Genomic DNA, 18803 nt, shown 5'->3' with positions numbered 1-18803 from the left:
TTCCCAATTTCTAAATATTTAGGGTAAAGGCTCTGAGGTAGAGCTGAAGACCCTCCAGTATTGAAGGGTCTGAGCACTGCCATCTCTTCTTCACCTCCCTCTGGATCAACAACGGGCCAAGCTTTAAATAAGTCCCATAAAAGAAAATTCACCCTGGTTTCACATAGTCTCATTTGCCAAAGATAGCAGTGACTTTTCAACACTAACCACTAAAGAAAAATAATGAAACAAATGAAAAACATCAAACAAAAAACACCAGAAAAAAAAAAAAAACACAAACTTTTAGGGTTCTCATTCTAGTATTGAGAGGCTGACATTTAAGTCACTGCAGAATGTGCAGAATACCATGACTCATTCACTCACAGAAACTACACTTCTAAAAATAAGCAGCAATCTACACGAATATAAACATTTTTATAATGCCACACACTGCCATCCTGGCTGGGAGTTGACATCACTCCCTTTAAAACACAAGCTTTTCATCAGGAGGCATGAGAATAGTAGGTAAAGAGCGATTCAAAGAAAGAGGAAGTCCATGCAAGCTTCCATCAACATAACAGATAGCATTTACACATGCCAGATGAACTGGATACCATCAGCTCCTGCCAGGAAGATGGTTACGGAGACATTCCTCTCATCTCATTCATCACAGAGGACTGTAAAGCGAGCTTAATGCTGTCCCTTGCACATTAGTTCAAGCATGCAGAATCTGCTCTTCCTGGAACAAAAAGGCTTACAGAAAATAGCTCGTGACAATCTTAAGATCACTTCTGTGAAATAGGTGGTGAAGAAGATGCCTGCTAAACCCCAGGGAAAATTCATCAAGACTTGGTGCCATGTGTTTTCATTAAGTGTGAACTCCATCTGCATCCAGGTAACAGCTGCTGTACAATTAAGTGCATCACCCAGGCTGCCTTGGTCAGTTAAGTAGGTGGTGGGTTTTAATTACCCCATCTAATGTTCCACAATCACATAACATAACATTATACAGGAAAATCTCAGCAACATTAAAAATCACTTCAGTGGGTGCTCAGCCAGGTAACTACAAAAAGACACGCAAATGAGCAGCTTCAAGTGTCTCTCGCTGGAGCTTGTACCAGCAGTTGCTAGGACGGAGGGGTCAATTTGAGGAAAGCGAAGAGGTGGCTGCCTGGTGAAATGTGGTTAATGTTTGGACTTGATGATCTTAGAGGTCTTTTCCAATCCAAATGATTCTATGAAATCACTAAGAAGACCTGTCAGCACGTGGCTAATTTCATGAGAGACGATCAAATAAGGCTTATTTTGCCACAATTGGAAGCTAACAGAAAGCAGAATGATTAGAAACTGGGAAAAAAAATAAAAATAAAAAGACAGGTGCTTATTTATTTATCATGCTATTATAGCACTGAGGAGCATTACTTGCACAGTATCTGCTGCACTGGACAAGCAGAAGGGACTCCTTCCCTGGCTGAGGGCCAAACAAGAAGCCATGTGTTAATATACACCTCAACTTTATCCTACAGCACCACGGAAAAACAAAGCATAGCTCCAGCCAGGATAAAATGAAATTATAATCCATTGTTATTAAAAAAAAAAAAAAAAAAAAAAAAGAGAGAGACCATTATTGACTTCATGGCTCTGCACAGAGATGTTTCAGGTCAGAGGGAGGTCACACTGCTAGCACAAATAGAAATGCCAGCCCTGCTTTTCCACTCCAAAAGAAAGAATCTACAATACTGTACGCCAGTCAACTAGTAAAAGTTGTCTTGTTTTTTGAAAAGGCCAACTTGTGTTTCTGCCAATATTTGCTAGTCACATAGCTCCTACAGAGGCAGCATCCTAAGATGAACTTGGTTTCTTTTTAAGTCATTGGCAGATTCACAGCAGGTAAAAGCTGCAGCTCCTCCCAGCACACAAGCACAGTGCTTCCCACTCCAAAGATGGTTTAGATACATGCAATGGAGGAAAAATAAAAGAAATGAGACGTGACAACTCAAAAGACGAACTAAACTACATGCTACTGGTTATCCAAATACCTACAGTGCTGTGGTGCATGACGATCTGAAGGCAGCTGTCAACAGACCATCAAGGTGAGGAGAGAAACAAGTGAGCAAATGTCCTCTTTGCTTCAGAAGCACTGACTTCACCTGAAGTCATCTCACGGTCATACAGTTTCAGACAGACTGAAGCTGTACCAGCACATGGGACAGATCAATCCAACCTGCAACCTACCACAATGCTACCACAGCATATATTCTTTCATCCCCAACTCTCAGTCATATTACTTTACTGGAACAGGTGCCTCTTCTCCTACAGTTAAAGCTTTCTTCTTTTGTAATGCTGAGTTTGGTCTTTACATTTAGGGGAAGAAACAGAGACTCCTTGTTAAGTCTGAATATTCAAATTAGGATAATGACATATACATACACATATATATTTATTTAAATACCAGATCATGCAACCTGCTCACCGAAATACTCCTCATGGCAAATAACTTCTATCTGAACTTTGAAGGAGGGTTGGGGAAGGAAATCAAACATTTTGTTTTCTGCATGCTGCATCATACTCTAGCCTATCTGTTGGGAATACACCTATAGGGACATAACTCAATGTCAAAGAGCAGTAAGTGTTAAGTTAGGGTGGTTTGCTTGCTTTAACTTTGGCAGTGTATTTGGTTACTGAGTCAAATCTCAATGAGCTGTTCAGCCTGCCAGTGCTATTCTTTCTGCAAAAATAAAACTTGTCTAAATGTAGGTCAGAGAAAAAAAGTTCAATAGGATGAGAACAACGTCTGAATTTTCCATTTTGAAGCAGCAATAGGGTTTTGTATGGAAAAATTTCACATCCTTCTAATTTTTCTTAACAAAGGAATGAAAGAAAACCTCACAACTATTTTGGTACATGAAGAACTCCACTTTTAACAACACTAGCGAACAGGAAATCTACAAGGATTGAAAATGTTACTTTTTTTGTCACTATGACTGAACAGAGGCTTGGAAGAGTTACTGTTGCATTAAATGTGTAATAGAAGAAAAGTAAAAGAGCACTGAATTGTAGAAAACACTACTACTGGGAAAACAAAACAAAAACACACCTTCCTTGAAAGCCTCTCCATGTTATCAGTCTCACTTTGTCATTCCATACAGACATCAAAAAAAAAAAAAAAAAAAAGTAAGAATTATCTAGCTGATCAGATAAACTTCTTTGTTTAAAGAAAAGCAAAACAACGTGCATGGGGGTGGATCATGTGTAATCTTAATGCAGACTGCCAGTGAGTTAGAAGGGTAAATATTGTAGTTTCTGGGAGCAAGGTGGAGAAAAAAACACACAACAACAACAAAAAAACACATTAACATTTAATCATCTCTGGGATATAAAGTGTAGTATACTAAATTTTTAATTTAAAGTGGGCCAATTCATTAGGGAAGCCTGACTGTGGTCTCATCTGTGTCTGAGCACAGTGGATGGGAGTAGAGGTCTCTGTCCCCAGCTGCACAACCTTCTGAGCAAGCAACACGGAGATCTGGAATAAAATTTGCAGTTTTATCAAGGACTGTTGATAATCAACCTCACTTTTCAGCTTCCTTTCTTAATTTGCTGAGTAGTTTTGATGATGTTTCTGTTCAACTATTTCATCCCAGCAGCACATTCATTTGTACTGGTTCCTGTTACCTGGACCAAGAACTATTTCTGTCATGATTCAAATTCCTATCAAACCCCTCTTTCTCAAAAGAAATACAATGCTGATTTGAAGTGTCGTCAACTGCACAGATCCACATCTTCCAGCAGCTCTTCCAGGCTTCCCCTGACAGCACAAGAGCAGCACGGCCCGGTACCAGCAATGACGCTTCCCTCGGCCTCGGATGGCGGAGGAAGGGAACCTGTGTTCGTTTCACGAGCAAGGCACAAATAAGCCAAGAACTCAACGAGCTGAATGCCAAGTAGTGCCTGGTATCCATAATCCCAAACCCAATTTTAGCAAAGGCCACAAAGCTCAAACACTGTGCTCGCTGCCAGGGAGGCCATGGAGGGAGTGCAGCAGGCCAAGGCCTGGCCCACAGTCAGTCAGTGCTCCCAGCACACCGCTCCTCTGCAGCACAGTCAGACAGCTCCGAAGCTGTCCACGGCAGGCTGCACCCGCAGCACGGCTGGGAACAGGCCACAAAAGTCTCTCTGTCTCTCTCTTAATGCTGGATCAACCTGGCTTCAAGCACCACAACACACAGCATCAAGGCGAATGCACACCACACAGCGATGCTTCTCTGTGGGAGGACAGGCGCCGCATCTTCCTGCTGCTTTAGGACAAGCTCCCCAGGAGTTTTGCTTTGGCTGGAACAACTGTTGCTGGCTACAGGCGGCCAAATTGCAACAATCTTTGGCGGTATCCCAAGAACAGGGCATCCAGTTTGCCTCACTGACCCTACCTGCAAAGCAAGGGGCAAGGACAGCCTTGCCCTCAGACTGCCCAACCACTTCTTGCAGCGCTTCCTGTGTTTCTGTAATCCCTCAGCCTCACAGCACTGTGATCAAACACTGCTTTGGGTGACCATTAAATATTTCACAATCAAGAGAAAGGAGATAAGGCTTTGCTTCTGCAATTTCCAATCCCTCTGCAAAAGACAGATACAATCAAATTGCTTCAATCCAACTGATGCTGAACTCAGGCTATCATCCACTAATACCCCAAAAGAGAGCAGAGACTCCCATCCCCCTATTCTTTTTATGCCTGCCAGCAAGAAGACAGATTTATTTCTTCAGGATTAGCATTTTGCTATTGGAACAACTAGATATACCAGTACTGTTGCAACAAATCAGCATAAACCATAATCTTGTTATAAGGCTACGGGACAGATTAATCCACTGAAAAATCCAGTTTGTTCCAATACAAGCTTTCCTCTAGCTGCAAATGCAGAGAGACATCATCTCTGAGAGTCTCAGAAAACCTGTTCGACCTACTGCGGGGAAGAGGAGCACAAATACTTCAAATAAACACAAAGCTGAATGCTGGTGGCACTGCCGTCGGTGAGGAATGCTCCACTGACTTCATCACTCCCACAGATTGAACCTTGGCATGGTGCTTTCTTTGTGTTCAGAAAGAACCAGTGGAAAAAAAGAATAAGGGTAACACCACAGATCTCACCGAGTTTTGTTTGCGTTTGTTTCAAGCCTTCAGAGCAAACATCCCAGAACAAGAAACCTTACTTTTTATGAACTGCAGCCAAGCAAGCCAAAGCACATCTTTCAACACAGCCTGCTCTCCACCCCCACATGGGGGAAAAAAATAACAACAAAACAACACTCAGAACAACAATTTCTTCACATGTGCATTCCAAAACACAGTAACTTTCTGTCACTATCGTAATTACTCTTATTAATGCTGAACATCAAACGTAACTGTATATTTGTTGTACCTGCATCACAGATTTAGCTGTAAGATTGATCCAACAGAGCAGTCCATTACCCTGGTTACTTATGAACTACTGTAGAAAGCCTCAGCAATTCTTTAAAATGCTCTAATACCCAAAAACATGTGGAATAGTGCTAACTATTTATCATTGTATTTTAGACTTGAAGGGAAAAAATGATCTGAGAATTACCCAATTAATTGAAAACCAAGATTCTTACGGAAGAAAATTTTCTGTTTCACAAATCTGAAGCTGTAAGACTAAGAGCAGAGAACCCTGCTTTAACTACACTTAAAATATTCACAGGTTCATAGTACTGAGAATGAAAAAGCTGAACAATTTTCACTGCATGCAAGGCAGGCTCCAGCCTACTTTAGTGTTAGTATAGAGACAAGGAGACAGGAATTTAAATGTAGACATAACATTTAGTTTATTTTCCCTTTTTAATTCTCATTGACAAAGGAAAGGAGATTTAAAACATTTGCTTTGCAATCAGGCAATCTATAAATTGAGACCCCAAACAGTAACTTTCACAAGCGATCTGATCAGTATGGTTAAGAGAAGGACAGCACTACCTGACCAAAAGCAAAGCACGGCAGCAATGGGACATCTGAGCAGCACGGTGCCATCCAAAGCAGCTCCTTTAAATACCTCATTGAGAGAGCTGAGGTTTTCCTTTACTAGAGGCAAGCACTCCTCATGCTAGGAAGCTCCTGCTCGGAAGCATCTATAAATATTGAGAGGGCCACTGGAGGATACACTTCCAAGTGCCTGTTTAACATCGGCTGCCTAGTTGGAGAAGCTTAATACTTAGAGGTGGGAGGTCAGCATTTAGCATTGCACTACACGCTTTCACTAGCTTCCTATTTATTTCCAAGTACAGCAACAAAATGGTTGCTTTAATTGAGGAACCAAAGGCAGCTGCACAACTTTGCTGCTGCAGAAGCTGTCTCTCCCCAGGTGGGATGGTTGGAGCCTGGTCAGGGAAGTCTGGCTAGAGCTCTCTAGGTTCAGGGTGCCCACAAAGAGACCTTTAACCCTGCCAACCTCTTGGCTTTAAGATCTAGAATGTGATTCTAGATTGCCCTGGCAGATAGAAAAGCAGCCTATTCATTCAGACTTTTCCTGGGCACAGCATGAGAGCCAGGGAGCTGCCTATTGTCAGTTATTTATAATTAGATGATATTTTAAAATACTAGCCAAGTAGGCATGCTCAGTCCTCTCATTATCTATCCAAGCCCTAAAGAGACACTGTGCTTCTTTGTGCTGCACGGCAGTGATCCCTGTTTGAACTTCAGGCATCTTGGACAAACTCCCAATTAAAAAGCAAGTAGCCAAAACGCAGGAGCTGCTCATGCATAGTTTGCTTTGGCTTTGAAAGAACTCATCTTCCAATTTGCCTTCGATTTCTGCATCCGGGCTAAGGACAGGAATAAAACCAGCTGGAAGAAAGCAAGCAAGAAGTTCAGCTCCGTGCCGAAGCTGGGCTGCCCGCTGGCTGCTATCCAAGCCGACCGCCTCATCTCCCCGGGCATCGATCGAGGGCACGGACGCGGCGCCCACTCGCTGGGGGCTGCTCTCTGTCTCTGTGCTTCAGCTCCGTCAGTCCTGCTCCTCCTGGTAAAACACAAGAGTCACCAACAGCAGGGCAATGCCTCCTCTTCAAAGCCGGACTGACCGTGTGCAGAGACTGTAGGTGTTCGAGGGTAATTAGGTACCCACCTGCTCGCTTTGGTTACGTGCGGGTACAGGAGTATCTGAGCGATATGGGAACGCTAACGTGAGAAAGGCAGCCAGAGCTGCACCTCCTTCTTTCCCGGCCAAGAACAGTCCTAATCCCGAGCACAATTAATTCTTATTGTGTCAGAGAAACCTACACCAACTGTAAGGCATAAAAAGAATGCGTTTTTTTTTTTTTTAATAAAACATAAGAGATAAGAGAACGCTGTCCCTTTGGTGATACCTTGATCATCTTCACAATGCACAAAAAGAAAGAATGTACCTCCTGTGAAGAGGGAAAGCTTCTAGGTTTGGTGAGCAGCATACAGAAATGACAGTTAAGAAAACCCCATCATGCCTCACTTTCCCCTTGAGGATAAATTTATCTTTGCCCACAGGCTACACAGTCTTAAGATATTTCGTTACATATTGACAGGAACACAAATGATACTTGACAATAAAACCCATAAAGCACGCAACAAAGACGATCTTTTCCTCTGGATTGCCCTACATTCAGCTGCAGTGGTACTGCAGCTTTGCTATTTGTCTGCAGCCACATCCTGGGTTCGCTGACTGCAACACCATGCATATGTAGCTGGTCACATTTTGTATTTTCATACACAGCCCCAACAGCTCTGCGACTCACATATACAGCAGGAAAACACAGGATGTATCAGTATAATGCAGATCCATATTTGGAGACAAGGGCAGGAATAGTCCGACCATAAAACAAATGACATAAACCCATCTCAGATAGGAGCACGGGAATTCGCCAGTATGTGTGTTGATAGCCTCTTGCAGAGGGCAAAAGGGGCGTTTTGACCTTTTGCTAAATAGATGCCTGAGCAGAACTGTTAGGAAAGAAGCAGGAATAATTGAATGTTTTAGTAACCGGCCTCTCAGCAATGAAGAGTGGTGGCTTACACACACCAAATTCTCCTTCCAGCCAGTCACACCACATAACAAATGGACCAGGATTAGTACTGCTCTTACAAACACACAGTTATCTCCACTCGCTCGCTGCAGGTCAAGCAAGCAGCCAGTGCTGGCTGAGAAAAGGAAGCACAACATGCAAAACCTTCCAACTCATGCTTGAGTCCTGCCAGCAAAATCGCCTTTACTACGTTACACCAAACAGCAGGTCAACATATGAAAAAGAGTAGAAGCCAAGGGAGATCCCATGTTATCTGCACTGATACATACCGCCTCTCTGCTGCAAGGTCCAGAATACTTGCTTCCTTCCCACAGCAACCAGTTGAAGGTTGAATTTCTGGTCACAGGGACTAGAAGCCTTCAAGTTTCTAGCAGTGTCTGAAAGGACTTTCCCTGCACGCTTTCTCACTTGTGGTAGCACAGGCACAGCTATCACCCCTGGTACACCCACAGCCAAGCACCATGCTGCTGCCTGGGCCAAGAAACAAGTTCTGGATGCTCATCCCTGATCTTATCAAAGCTGGAGGAAAAGATGAGGGCACAGAGGGAATAAGAAGCAGAGTTTGCACAGGAGCTGTAAGAAGCTGGAGGACAGGACAGGACCAACAGCAATGTACCAGTACTGCTGGAAGAGGTGACAAGGAGGAATGTCCTATCTGGAAGCAAGAGAGGGCAACAGAAAACCTGCAGCAGCTCCTTGCACTGCTCCATTCTGCTACGGCTAGACTGTACTGCTTGTTTTGTCTTACAGCAACCCTGGAAATGCCTGCAGATATCTCCTAACACCTACTGGAAGCCCACCAGTGCAGGACAGTAACGCAGGGCATAGGTTGAATGGTGCTGACAGGAAAGCCAGCAGCTCCTGGAACCCAGCCATGCTCTGAGATGGAGCCATCAGAAGAGGCAACAGGATCTCTGGACAAGAAGGAAAGATCTGTGCACCTTTGGCTTTTTTTCTTAATACCTATTAAGGAAAAAAGTTCTTGCTTGCAGATAAAAGGTTTCCTTTAGGCATCTTCCCACAAACACAACCTTCCCTCTTTCATCCTCAAAATGCTCAAGTGCCAGAAAGCAACACAAATATTCAGTGCATGCTTTTATTGGGACAATTATGTGAAAATTGCCACTGGCGGGGGGGGGGGAAAGGCAAAAATAAAAAGGTGCTAAACAGAAAAACTAATGCATGGCAGGGGGTATCTGAGGATGTATGGATTACTTTAAAATAGTTCCTGGAAGTAATCTAGTAATTAAGTATTTAGACTACATGATTCTTACAAACCTAGATGTAAAGAGACTGTGTTCTGTTTGGGTCCAGCAGCCCAGCAGCAGGCTCAGCAGCCGAGTGAGGGGCACAGGCTCCCGGATAAGGCCAGCAGGCACAACTTGGAAACGGCTGCCGAAGGCACACACAGCTACCTTTCTCCACTTGCACTCTCAGGTCAGTTTTGGGCATGCACGGTCTTTCTCCTCAGGAAAGAGGCCAACAAAGTTTCAAAGCGATTGTTCTTGAAAGGCGGACTCATAGTACAAGGAGATTTTCCAGTTCACAGAGGCTGAACACTTCTTCATTCCATTCCCAGAGAGCTCTGGACATACTATCCTGTAAAGAGGCCAGCACGTGCAAAACTATGGCACATCCACAAATAATTAAAAAAAAATCTGATCCAGGACCACAGTGACCCACAATGAACATAGTTTAACTTTACTGTACTCATTACCCAGGGAAGCCAGTCACTCTCCACTCTCCTACAGAGTTGAGAAAGTGTTCTTGAACTGCCCTAAAGGATGAGAACTACTGTGCAGTTATGGAGTGGCTTTTATTTTATTACTTTTTTTTTTTTTTTTTTTTTTTTTTTTAAAGCAGAGAACTTGTCCAGAAAACCACAGGCAGCTTTCTCACCTGCTTCGTTTGGCAGACAGCCCTTTAAATATCACATCACTGAGAGGTTCCTATTACATGCTGCTCAAACAGCAACCTAAGACCTCCAAAAAAGAAACAAAAAACAATATGGTCAAACACGTTCTTTTCTCTTTTTGGGACTCTCAAGGCCTCACAACACTGGGACAGAGGCCAGGGGAGAGCAGGACCCGGGGTGCACCCAGAGACTCACCCCGAGCGCTCGGCCCCTCCATGGAGGAGGGAGAAACACACCATGTGTGCCCTGAGCACCATCCCAGCACAGCAGGATTCAGCCTTTTAGCACTTTGAAAGAATTTCTGGAAGTGGTTAATGTTTAACCTAAATCTGAATACAGCTAAAGCCCTCTCAGTTCCCTGTGCCATCCTACAAAGACCAGTTTATTCTTTTTTTTCCTGTACCAGCAGTGCAGAAAACATCTTGTGAATGAACAGCTCAGGGCTGTTACTTCCCCATGCTCTCCGATCAGCCCACATCCTCCCCAAAATATCCCAGTTGCCTGAGTTGCAGAGCGGAGCCATGACCCGGCACCGCATGCCCTTGCACAGCACCCCGGCACGGGCAACTGCTGTTCAGCCAGCGAGCAGCCCCAGCCCCGGGGTCCTTTTTGGAAAAGCTGCAGCCTAGCGAGTTATTTCCTCGCCCAAACCAGCTGCAAGTTTTGTCCTGACTGCGCAGACACAAAGTGGAACAATGCGTGATCCCGAGGGATCTCGGTCTCTGGGTTTGCTTGGGTTCCCCCATTTGGGCTGCCAAGAGAAACCCCCCAGCTCCCTCACTGCCACCACTAAAGCCTCCCCTGCTCTCTTTGCAGGTATTCTTGCAGCGTGCTGTGTTTTAGATAGTATCTATGTTTGTGTCACTGAGATTCAGCCAACTTGTGAGGCAATTCCAGGATCAACTTCAGCAACCAAGCGAGCTCTCAGGCATTTCCAGCCTCTGAGACGGCGTTTAAATCTTCTAAAGAGAACCAAGGATTCATGTCTCTTCTCAATGGAGCCCAATGACATGCTCACAGGTCACGGAAACACACGTAAGTCCAAGCTCTCCGTGATTACATCTTGCACAAATTAGAGCAGGAAGGATAAACCCAACAAACAACAAGCACTTTTAAAACAATTTTGCATTTCCTGAAGATGAGCACTTGGAGGAAGCTCCAAGCAACCGTACACTACCACCAGAGCACCTTCCCTGTTGTTCTTCCAAGACCAAACCTGCCCCTTTTGGCTACGTACCCAGAAGCAAGGTCTGGGCGCAGGGGAATAAAACAGGGATCGGAGGCAGCCCCACGAGAGCAATCGGCACACGCCTTTCCGCACCAGAAAGCCCAGAGAGCAAAGAGCACAAGTCTTCACTGCACACCTTGCCACACCAAAACTCCTCACAGCAACCTCATCAGGTCCGTGCCGGGGCCCGATCCAGATGCTGAGTGTGTTTTGCAGGGCTTGGAGGCATCGCTTCTCAGACAAGGGATATGGTCCAGAGCCAAATCTTGTAGGATACAGGATTTCTTCCCCACCACCTGCAGCCTCCATAACAGATGCACTCGCGGGGTGCTGCAGGTCTGGAGGCAGAGCAGCTCTTCTGGCTGATGCCGTGCCTCACCCAAGAGCTCAGGTGCTCTGGCAGAGACACAGCATTAAAAGTTTTATGCTGACATGCATGCACCACCACGAAGACTGCAAGGCAGACGTGGCCCTGACTCTTCAATCTGCTCATCCAGCTCGATTTCATGCCCCTGCACCGTGCCTTCAGATCCCAGCATCAGCTGCTCTAACGAGCAGCCTTGGCTTACAGGTGAAGGTGCAGCGAAGTCAGCTCCCCAGGCTGCTCCTGCTATAAATGGTATGAAAAAAGCAGGCTGAACATGCCACATAAAACTCATTCCAACGGGGAGCATCATTCCAAGCCCAAATTTCAGGCGTGAAATATTGGCTCACTGCGTTTTACGGAGGTTGGTTTTTGACTCATATGCAATGCACACTACGCTGATGAATATTTTCCTATAGGGGAGAGACTTAAGCTTCCCTAATCCAACCGACTTACTGCTCCTAATGCCAAGAGGAAATGCAGCAACACCCATGCCCTTTGCTGCTGACAAACCACTGCAGGAATGACTGGAACACAACGCAGCTCTCCTCCCAGGTCACATCGAATCCTGGAGCACCAGACCACGTTGTCCAGTATCTCTCAGCACTACTTCTTGGCATACTCCCTTGGGATGCCTTCACTGGGCCATTACAGGGAGTGCCAACCCGTGTAATCACTGAAGCAGGAACACCTAGTCCCAGAACAGCATTTACAGACAAAGCATAAGAAAAAAAAAAAAAGCACAACAAAGCCCTTCTCTCCTACACCAGCCGTGTACCATTCCTCACTAGCTTATTTTGTAACAACAGCGTATGATTCATCACACCACATTTGTTTTAAGATTAAGGGTTTTAGTAACCATTTAGGACACTTTAATTATTTTCATTTTATGTACATCTTGTGCCTTATCTAAAAGCTACAAGTAATTTAAATTGAAAAAAAAAACAAACAACAAACAAACAACAAAAAGCCAAGACACTAAGCTTCCCCTAGGACTTCAGCCAAGGATTGAAAGACACGGGTCTTGAACTCTAGTTAGGAAAAGAAGAGCAACACTTCACCAGCCAACACCTGAACTGCTTAACTGTCCAGGAAGAGTTTTCTCTGGTACATATGCAGAGGCTTTGTCTAATTGGGTCAGAAATCTGGAAGCCAATATCAAGATCATCATGCACATCAGTAAGAAATCTGAACATTTATTAAGTCTGCCACAAGAGGAAGGCAACTGTTTGCATCTTAGCAGCCCTACAGCACGACCAAAGACCTGGTGCAGTGCAAATGGCACAGTGGCTAGAGAGCACACAGTACACGTGAAACCAGTGCCAAACATGAAAGCATCTCAAAAAACACCACAGATTTTTAGGTGTAAAACAGGTATGCTGCTGAACTGTTGTTTGCCTCACTTGGAAGCCAGCGTTACTCCTGGGAATGGGTGTTGCCAAGTTACTGGACTCCATCTCCAGGAGGGCATGGTAATTTTCTCAGACACCGTTCGGTAGCTGCAGATTTTAAATGAATTAAAAGCTTTTTCACTAAAATGTTTCTGGAACACATCTCTGCCAACCGGAGAAAAGGGAAGGAAAAAAAAAAACACAAAACAGTAGCAGTGGTTAGTGGCAACCTGTCAACTGTTTTTTTCATTCAATTGTCTTGATGGAGACACAACAGACAACAAGGTAAAGTAGGAAAGAAGAGAAAGCAAGAAAATGATGATCCGAAATGATGCTTTAATGGCAGAACATACAGAGCAAGCAGGTGGAGATTCAAAGCTGCTCAGCACAACAGGATGAAATTGAGCCTTATGGATAAAACATATTGTGAGATCAGAAGGCTACAAAAAAACAAATAACAACAACACAAAACCACCACACAGATAGGTATTTTGTCCATCTGCACAGTATACGAGAAGTGTCACCTACCAAGATAACAGACAGCCATACCCAGAGTGGGAAGTCAGATCGTGGCATCTGCCCCAAGTCTGAGCATATCTGAAACCTTCTTTTGGTCTACTTGAAAGCCTCGTCCCACCCCGGCGTGATTCCTACCCCCTTGTATCAACAGCAGGCATACTGAGACACTCAGTAACAGCTTCTCGAAAGAAGGAGGTCATTCAAGACAATCAGAGCACGGACAGCAGCACCCAGACCTTAAAAGAATAAGATTCTTTGTAGTTTCCAAGCATTGTTCAGCTGCACAGATAACCCGCGTTTGTGGAGTGACGCAATATGAAATTTTCATTATGTGCACGGCCAAGCTGTCCTCTGTAGTACGATGTCTTTGATAAGATGCGAGGGTGCTCGGTTTCAAGATATTTAGAACTGGAATAAGCCCTACAATAACGTGCTGCAGGGAACAACGAGCCACTGAAAATGCCTGGAGTAGACAGATATTACAGTGAAAGGAGAGAAAAAGGGAACCTGAATACCTACAGTAAATACAATCTCTTTGTGGCAAGCAGCACAAACTCACTATTCACCCCAGCACTGCTCTTCACAAGAGGTTAGTGAGGGGTACGAAAAAGAAGCCACTTTTTTAAAAATAGATTGTCACCCATTGTATAGATCTTTTCTTTTTTTTTTAAATAGCCACTATTTCTGTCATTTCATCTTAAAGCAAGCACACATTTATGCCGCAGAGAAAAGAATTTCCTTCGGAGTCTTAATGGCTCGCAGTGATCCTCAGTCTCCCTTCCAGAAAAATTCACCATCATTTTTTCATAGCGCACAGCAGGGAATCACTTCTCCACAAGCTGAGGTCTTCCCCTAGGCAGCTGAGTGCCACAGCGTCTGATCCCTACAGCACTGGTTTCCCAAGCACATTTTTAGGGCATGTACAAATATGTTTAAGCCCTGTGAAAAAAATAAAATACCAGAGGATGCCCTCTTAATCCCATAAACTTTAGCCTTCATACACAAGGCCTGAACTCTTCGTAGCCAATCTGTGGGTCAAAACTATCTTCTAGCAAAGTCTGCTTTTCAACTGCTTACAGAAACAGCAGCCGTGGCAGGGTGAAAGGGAATCCCACCAAGTACAAGAAAACAGACTCTTGGAGCCTGAAGCAGGGAGCTTACAAAGAAAAGTTTGGCCTGAAGGTCAGCTCTGTGCAAACGACATTTTCCAGATCTTAACTGTGATAGCATTTCTCTTTTACCCTCCAAAGTTATCCTTAGAAAAATAATCATCAGAAATTTAAAGCCTTGAGATAATCATAGCCAGCATCATTTCAGCATTACAAATTACCAAAAAACAGTCATGTTTTCACTTTTTGCCTTTCCTGCCGACAACCTGAAGACAGCCAGCCCAAGCCTGCACCCACATCCATGCCTTCCCAGGGACCAGCTACATGCACCTTCTGCCCTCCTGCAATGGCCAAGAACTCGGACAAGAGCTCTTTTTGCTGCAGGATCCCAGAGCGAAATCCTTTCCCTGCTGACCCTGGACACAAGCCTCTCAGTGTCACTGGGGTGGGACTGCGCTGTGACAATGCAACTCGGGGCAGCCGGGGGAAGAGGGCAGGAAAAACACAGCACAAAGCTCGCTCGCCTCTCGCTCTTTGGATCTTGCTTCTTTTCATCTGCAGCAGCCCACTCTGAATTATGCAGTGTTACATAAAGTTCATTCATTTTCTTTCAGATGGTGCTTAGTACTCTTTCAGCAGCTTTGCGTTTGAGCCGTCCCCTGGAAATATTTAAGTTGTTTATATGTTGGAAAAATATTTGCTTCCTCTCAGGAGTGACAGAATTTTCATTCTGTATTCTCTTTGCCCAATTAACGTAACGATATTCACCAGCAAAATAGTGAAACACAAAGTTGATTCAAACAAACTTGGAGGCATAGGCCGTCTTCAAAATGGCCATCTAAGAAACTTAGCTTGGCATCCAAAAGAATAACCTGGAACCCAACTGTACAGTCCTAAAATTTCACCTGAAAAACAGAAGTTCACGTATTTATCATTTATAGACAGATAGGTAGGCACTGCTGCCTAATTACTTCCAACTGTACCTTCATGTAGCACAAGAGAATACTTCCTCCCATTCCTCCCTTATCCCATATCATCAAGAAAAATCCTCCCTTCCTAGCAGAGGACCAAATTTAGTGCACATAAATATTTCATAACTTCATTCTGTCAAGAAATCAAACTGAACTACTTAAGGGCATTCTTCCAGGAGCTGCACATCCAGACTCGAAGTATGAAACTGCATTCATCATACCCATCCTCCCCCTTCAAGCTGAAAGGCCTGAAGGTGAGGCAACGGTGAAAAAACGGAGATTTTGCGTGCATATTATCCAAGAACATTACCCCTACACTGCTAAACTCCATTAAGTATGGAAACACCACAGCAAGGCTGGCCTCTTCTTAAGAAAATACGTCTCCAGTTTTTCTGTCTACACCCTGGTCCTCCACAAGAAATAAGTTCTGACTGTCACAAAACCTCACCATGACTGAAACAACCAGTCTCGAAACAACCTGCTGCAGCAGACAGGGTAGCCAGCTACAGCACCGAAAGGTGACTGAAGACAGACATCTACAGGTGGTTTGACTTCCAACAGCACCGAACACTTGCAGCGTCCGCTGGTCTCAGCAGGAATTCAGTGCTTAAAGCACAGACAAGGCCACTTCCACACAACTAAAACTCAGGTGTGTTGGTTATCTGCAAGCTGTGCCTTCAGCAATGTGGAGACCAGGGCTGTACCCCGACAAAAGCCGCAGAAGACACTACTTTGTTAATAGGGGTAGCCCTAAACTGCTGAAGCATTGCATGACATGCACCTGGAATGGATTTGACGTGTGTTTCCTTCAGTACTGCACCAAGCAATTCCCAACTTGTCTCCTTTGGGACACTATGCGCTGACTCGTGGCTGCTGCCTCTTATTGCCAGACAGCCTCCTTTGGAAATGGGAAAAGCATCCCCTTCGCACCACCGAGACCACGGCGCCTATGTTCTCTACGAAGTATTGATTTGTCTGCCGTCTGTAGTCCCTTGGGTTATAAAGGTATGTCTGTACAAGTAGGTAAAAGCAGACCCGGGAACCTCTGCCCATGCTCTGAACCGGCCACACCTCGGCCAGCTCCAGCCCAAAGCCTTTCTGCCACGCTAGCTCCATGCTCTATCCTAGCAGGGCTTAGCATAGGGTCAAACTTCATTCACAGGACAGCTCACCAACAGCTGCCACCCGTCTGGCCATCCCAGGACACAGCCAAAGAAAGCTAAGCGTGCTTTAAGCGTGCTTTAAGGCACACCAGGAGCAAACAGCCCATGCACAAGCTCAGCAACATCGTGTCTCGGTTCAGAGACATTCCTCTCACTGGGTCTGACACTAGACCACCCCCCCCCCAACAAAAAAAAAAAAAAAGGCCATGTAAGGGGCAGAGGGGAGAAATTCCTCTCCTCAAAACCCACACAAGGCTCTTCCAGGTCCCTCCCAATGAAGAGATTCAAGAGGAGTGGGAAGACTGGGAAGAAGTCTAAGACACAGAGAGGCAAATTAATAAGTCATCAATATACATACACCCTGTCAAAGCCTGAATCACTGCCAGGAATCTCAAGCAAATTGACAGCCTGAAGTGCAGTGACTGGAGGCCATCTTAGCTGCTTCCAGTGACAGGAGGTTTTACCAGGAGGTCCTCCTTGATACGGCAGCTTGGCCGCTGTCGCCGGACAGCACAAGCTCACCGATGTGCCAAAACAGCCGGCTGCAGTTGAGATGGCAAAGACGCCTTCCTTTAACCTGCTCCCGAGCACCAGCTCTGAGGAAACACCAGTACTGCACAACCCAGGGACAAAGTCACCAAAGCCCTGGCTGGGATCGCCCGTGGATGACGGGAGCTGCAGGTAGGCAATAAACCAGCCCAGGGCTCGCTGGCACAACGGGCAGTGACAGGGGACAATGCCCACACTCTCCTGTCACTTTGCAAACGAAGAGAAAACTTTATCAGACCCACGGCAGCGGGCACCGACAGGGCCACTCCATCGGGTACCCCCCATTACCAAACCCGGCCAAAAATCTCGGTTTTGAGTTATCGTCAGCTTTCCCGCAAAGACGGGAGGGCCGGAGGGGTTTCGGGGAGCCGCCACGCAGCGCTATCGCCAAGCGGCCGTCTGAGTTTTTGGGGAGAGCCCCCCCAGTCCCCCGGCCGGGCTGCTTCCTAAAGCAAGCACCCGGGCTGCCGGCTTACGTCCTGGAGCAGCGAGAGAGACACACGCAGACTTGGAAACTGCAGGTGGGCAGCCACGCCACCGCCGACAGAAAGTTCCCGGGGGCTCCTCACGCCGCCCCTGCTGCTTTACAGCCTCCCTCGGTGCGGGATCTGCCGCCCCCCTGCAGCATCCCCCGTGCAGCACGGCGGCTGCCGGGCACCGCTGCCCCCCGCTGCTCCCCCCCGGCCATCTCGGTGCCCGATCCCGATCCCGATCCCGCTCCCGACCCCGGCGCCCCACACACCGCTGTCCAGCCGGGCGAGCTGCGGCAGGCGGTAGGTGCTGACGAGCAGGTCCAAGGGCACGGCCACCGCGCTCCACTTGACGTCCTTCAGGCTGAAGCCCGGGCAGGGGCCGGGGTCCATCTTCCCACCCGGAGCAGGGCGGGCAGCGCCGGCGGGACGGGAAGGAAGGGAAAAAGGAGTCGGGGGGGGGTGGGGGGGACGGAGCTCGCCTCGCTCAGCTCCGCTTGATGCGGGACATGCCGGGCTAGGGGAAGGGGGAGGCCGGCCGGGCGGCTGCCGCTGCTCCCGCCGCCCCTCGGCACCGGCTGGGGCCGCCCGCTGCCGCCGCCGCCGCCGCCGCGCCTGGCCCAGGAAGCGCCATCCCGGCACTGACTAATCAACAGGGTGCGAGCAACGCCTGCGCAGCTGCCGCTCCTCCCCGCTCCGAAAAGGAAAGGAAAGGAAGGGAAAGGAAAGGAAAAAGTGCCGGCCCGGCCGCACGGCGGGGAGCGCGGATCGCCGCCGCCGCGCTGAGTCCAGCCGAGCCCAGCCCAGCCCTCTCGCTCCACCCTCCGGGCGCTCCCCCGAGGCGCAGCCCCGCGAGTGCGTGTGGGGGTGGTTTTGGGGTGTGTGCGAGTGTTTTCGGGCGATCCCAGCGCAGGTCGTGGCCTCCTTGGGGCTGGTGGAAAGCCCCCTGCACGCTCGCATCTAGCAGATGAAGCGCGTTTCAGGGCGATCGTGTCAGGAGCGCTGCGCCTCGTCGCCTGGCTGCTAAGGAAATTTAGCTGCCTGGTGCAGGAAGTTGACCTGTGAGATTCACCCTACCTTCAGA

General features: G+C 46.7%; 1 protein-coding gene across 1 annotated transcript in view; it reads right to left on the bottom strand.

Moving 5' to 3' along the window:
• The window catches only part of GAREM1 (GRB2 associated regulator of MAPK1 subtype 1), a 101613-nt gene extending 83126 nt beyond the window's left edge, over positions 1 to 18487 (bottom strand). The window contains exon 1 of the mRNA XM_082755247.1: positions 17992 to 18487. Coding sequence (XP_082611373.1) covers positions 17992 to 18112 — 121 coding nt within the window. The 5' untranslated portion in view covers positions 18113 to 18487. The remainder of the gene's footprint in view (positions 1 to 17991) is intronic.
• Positions 18488 to 18803: the final 316 nt, after the last annotated feature.

This window comes from Aythya marila (genome assembly GCF_965140915.1).
Source record: "Aythya marila genome assembly, chromosome: 2".
NCBI lineage: Eukaryota > Metazoa > Chordata > Aves > Anseriformes > Anatidae > Aythya > Aythya marila.
The sequence above is the reverse complement of the archived record's forward strand: the minus strand, read 5'-3'. Positions and strand labels throughout refer to the sequence as shown.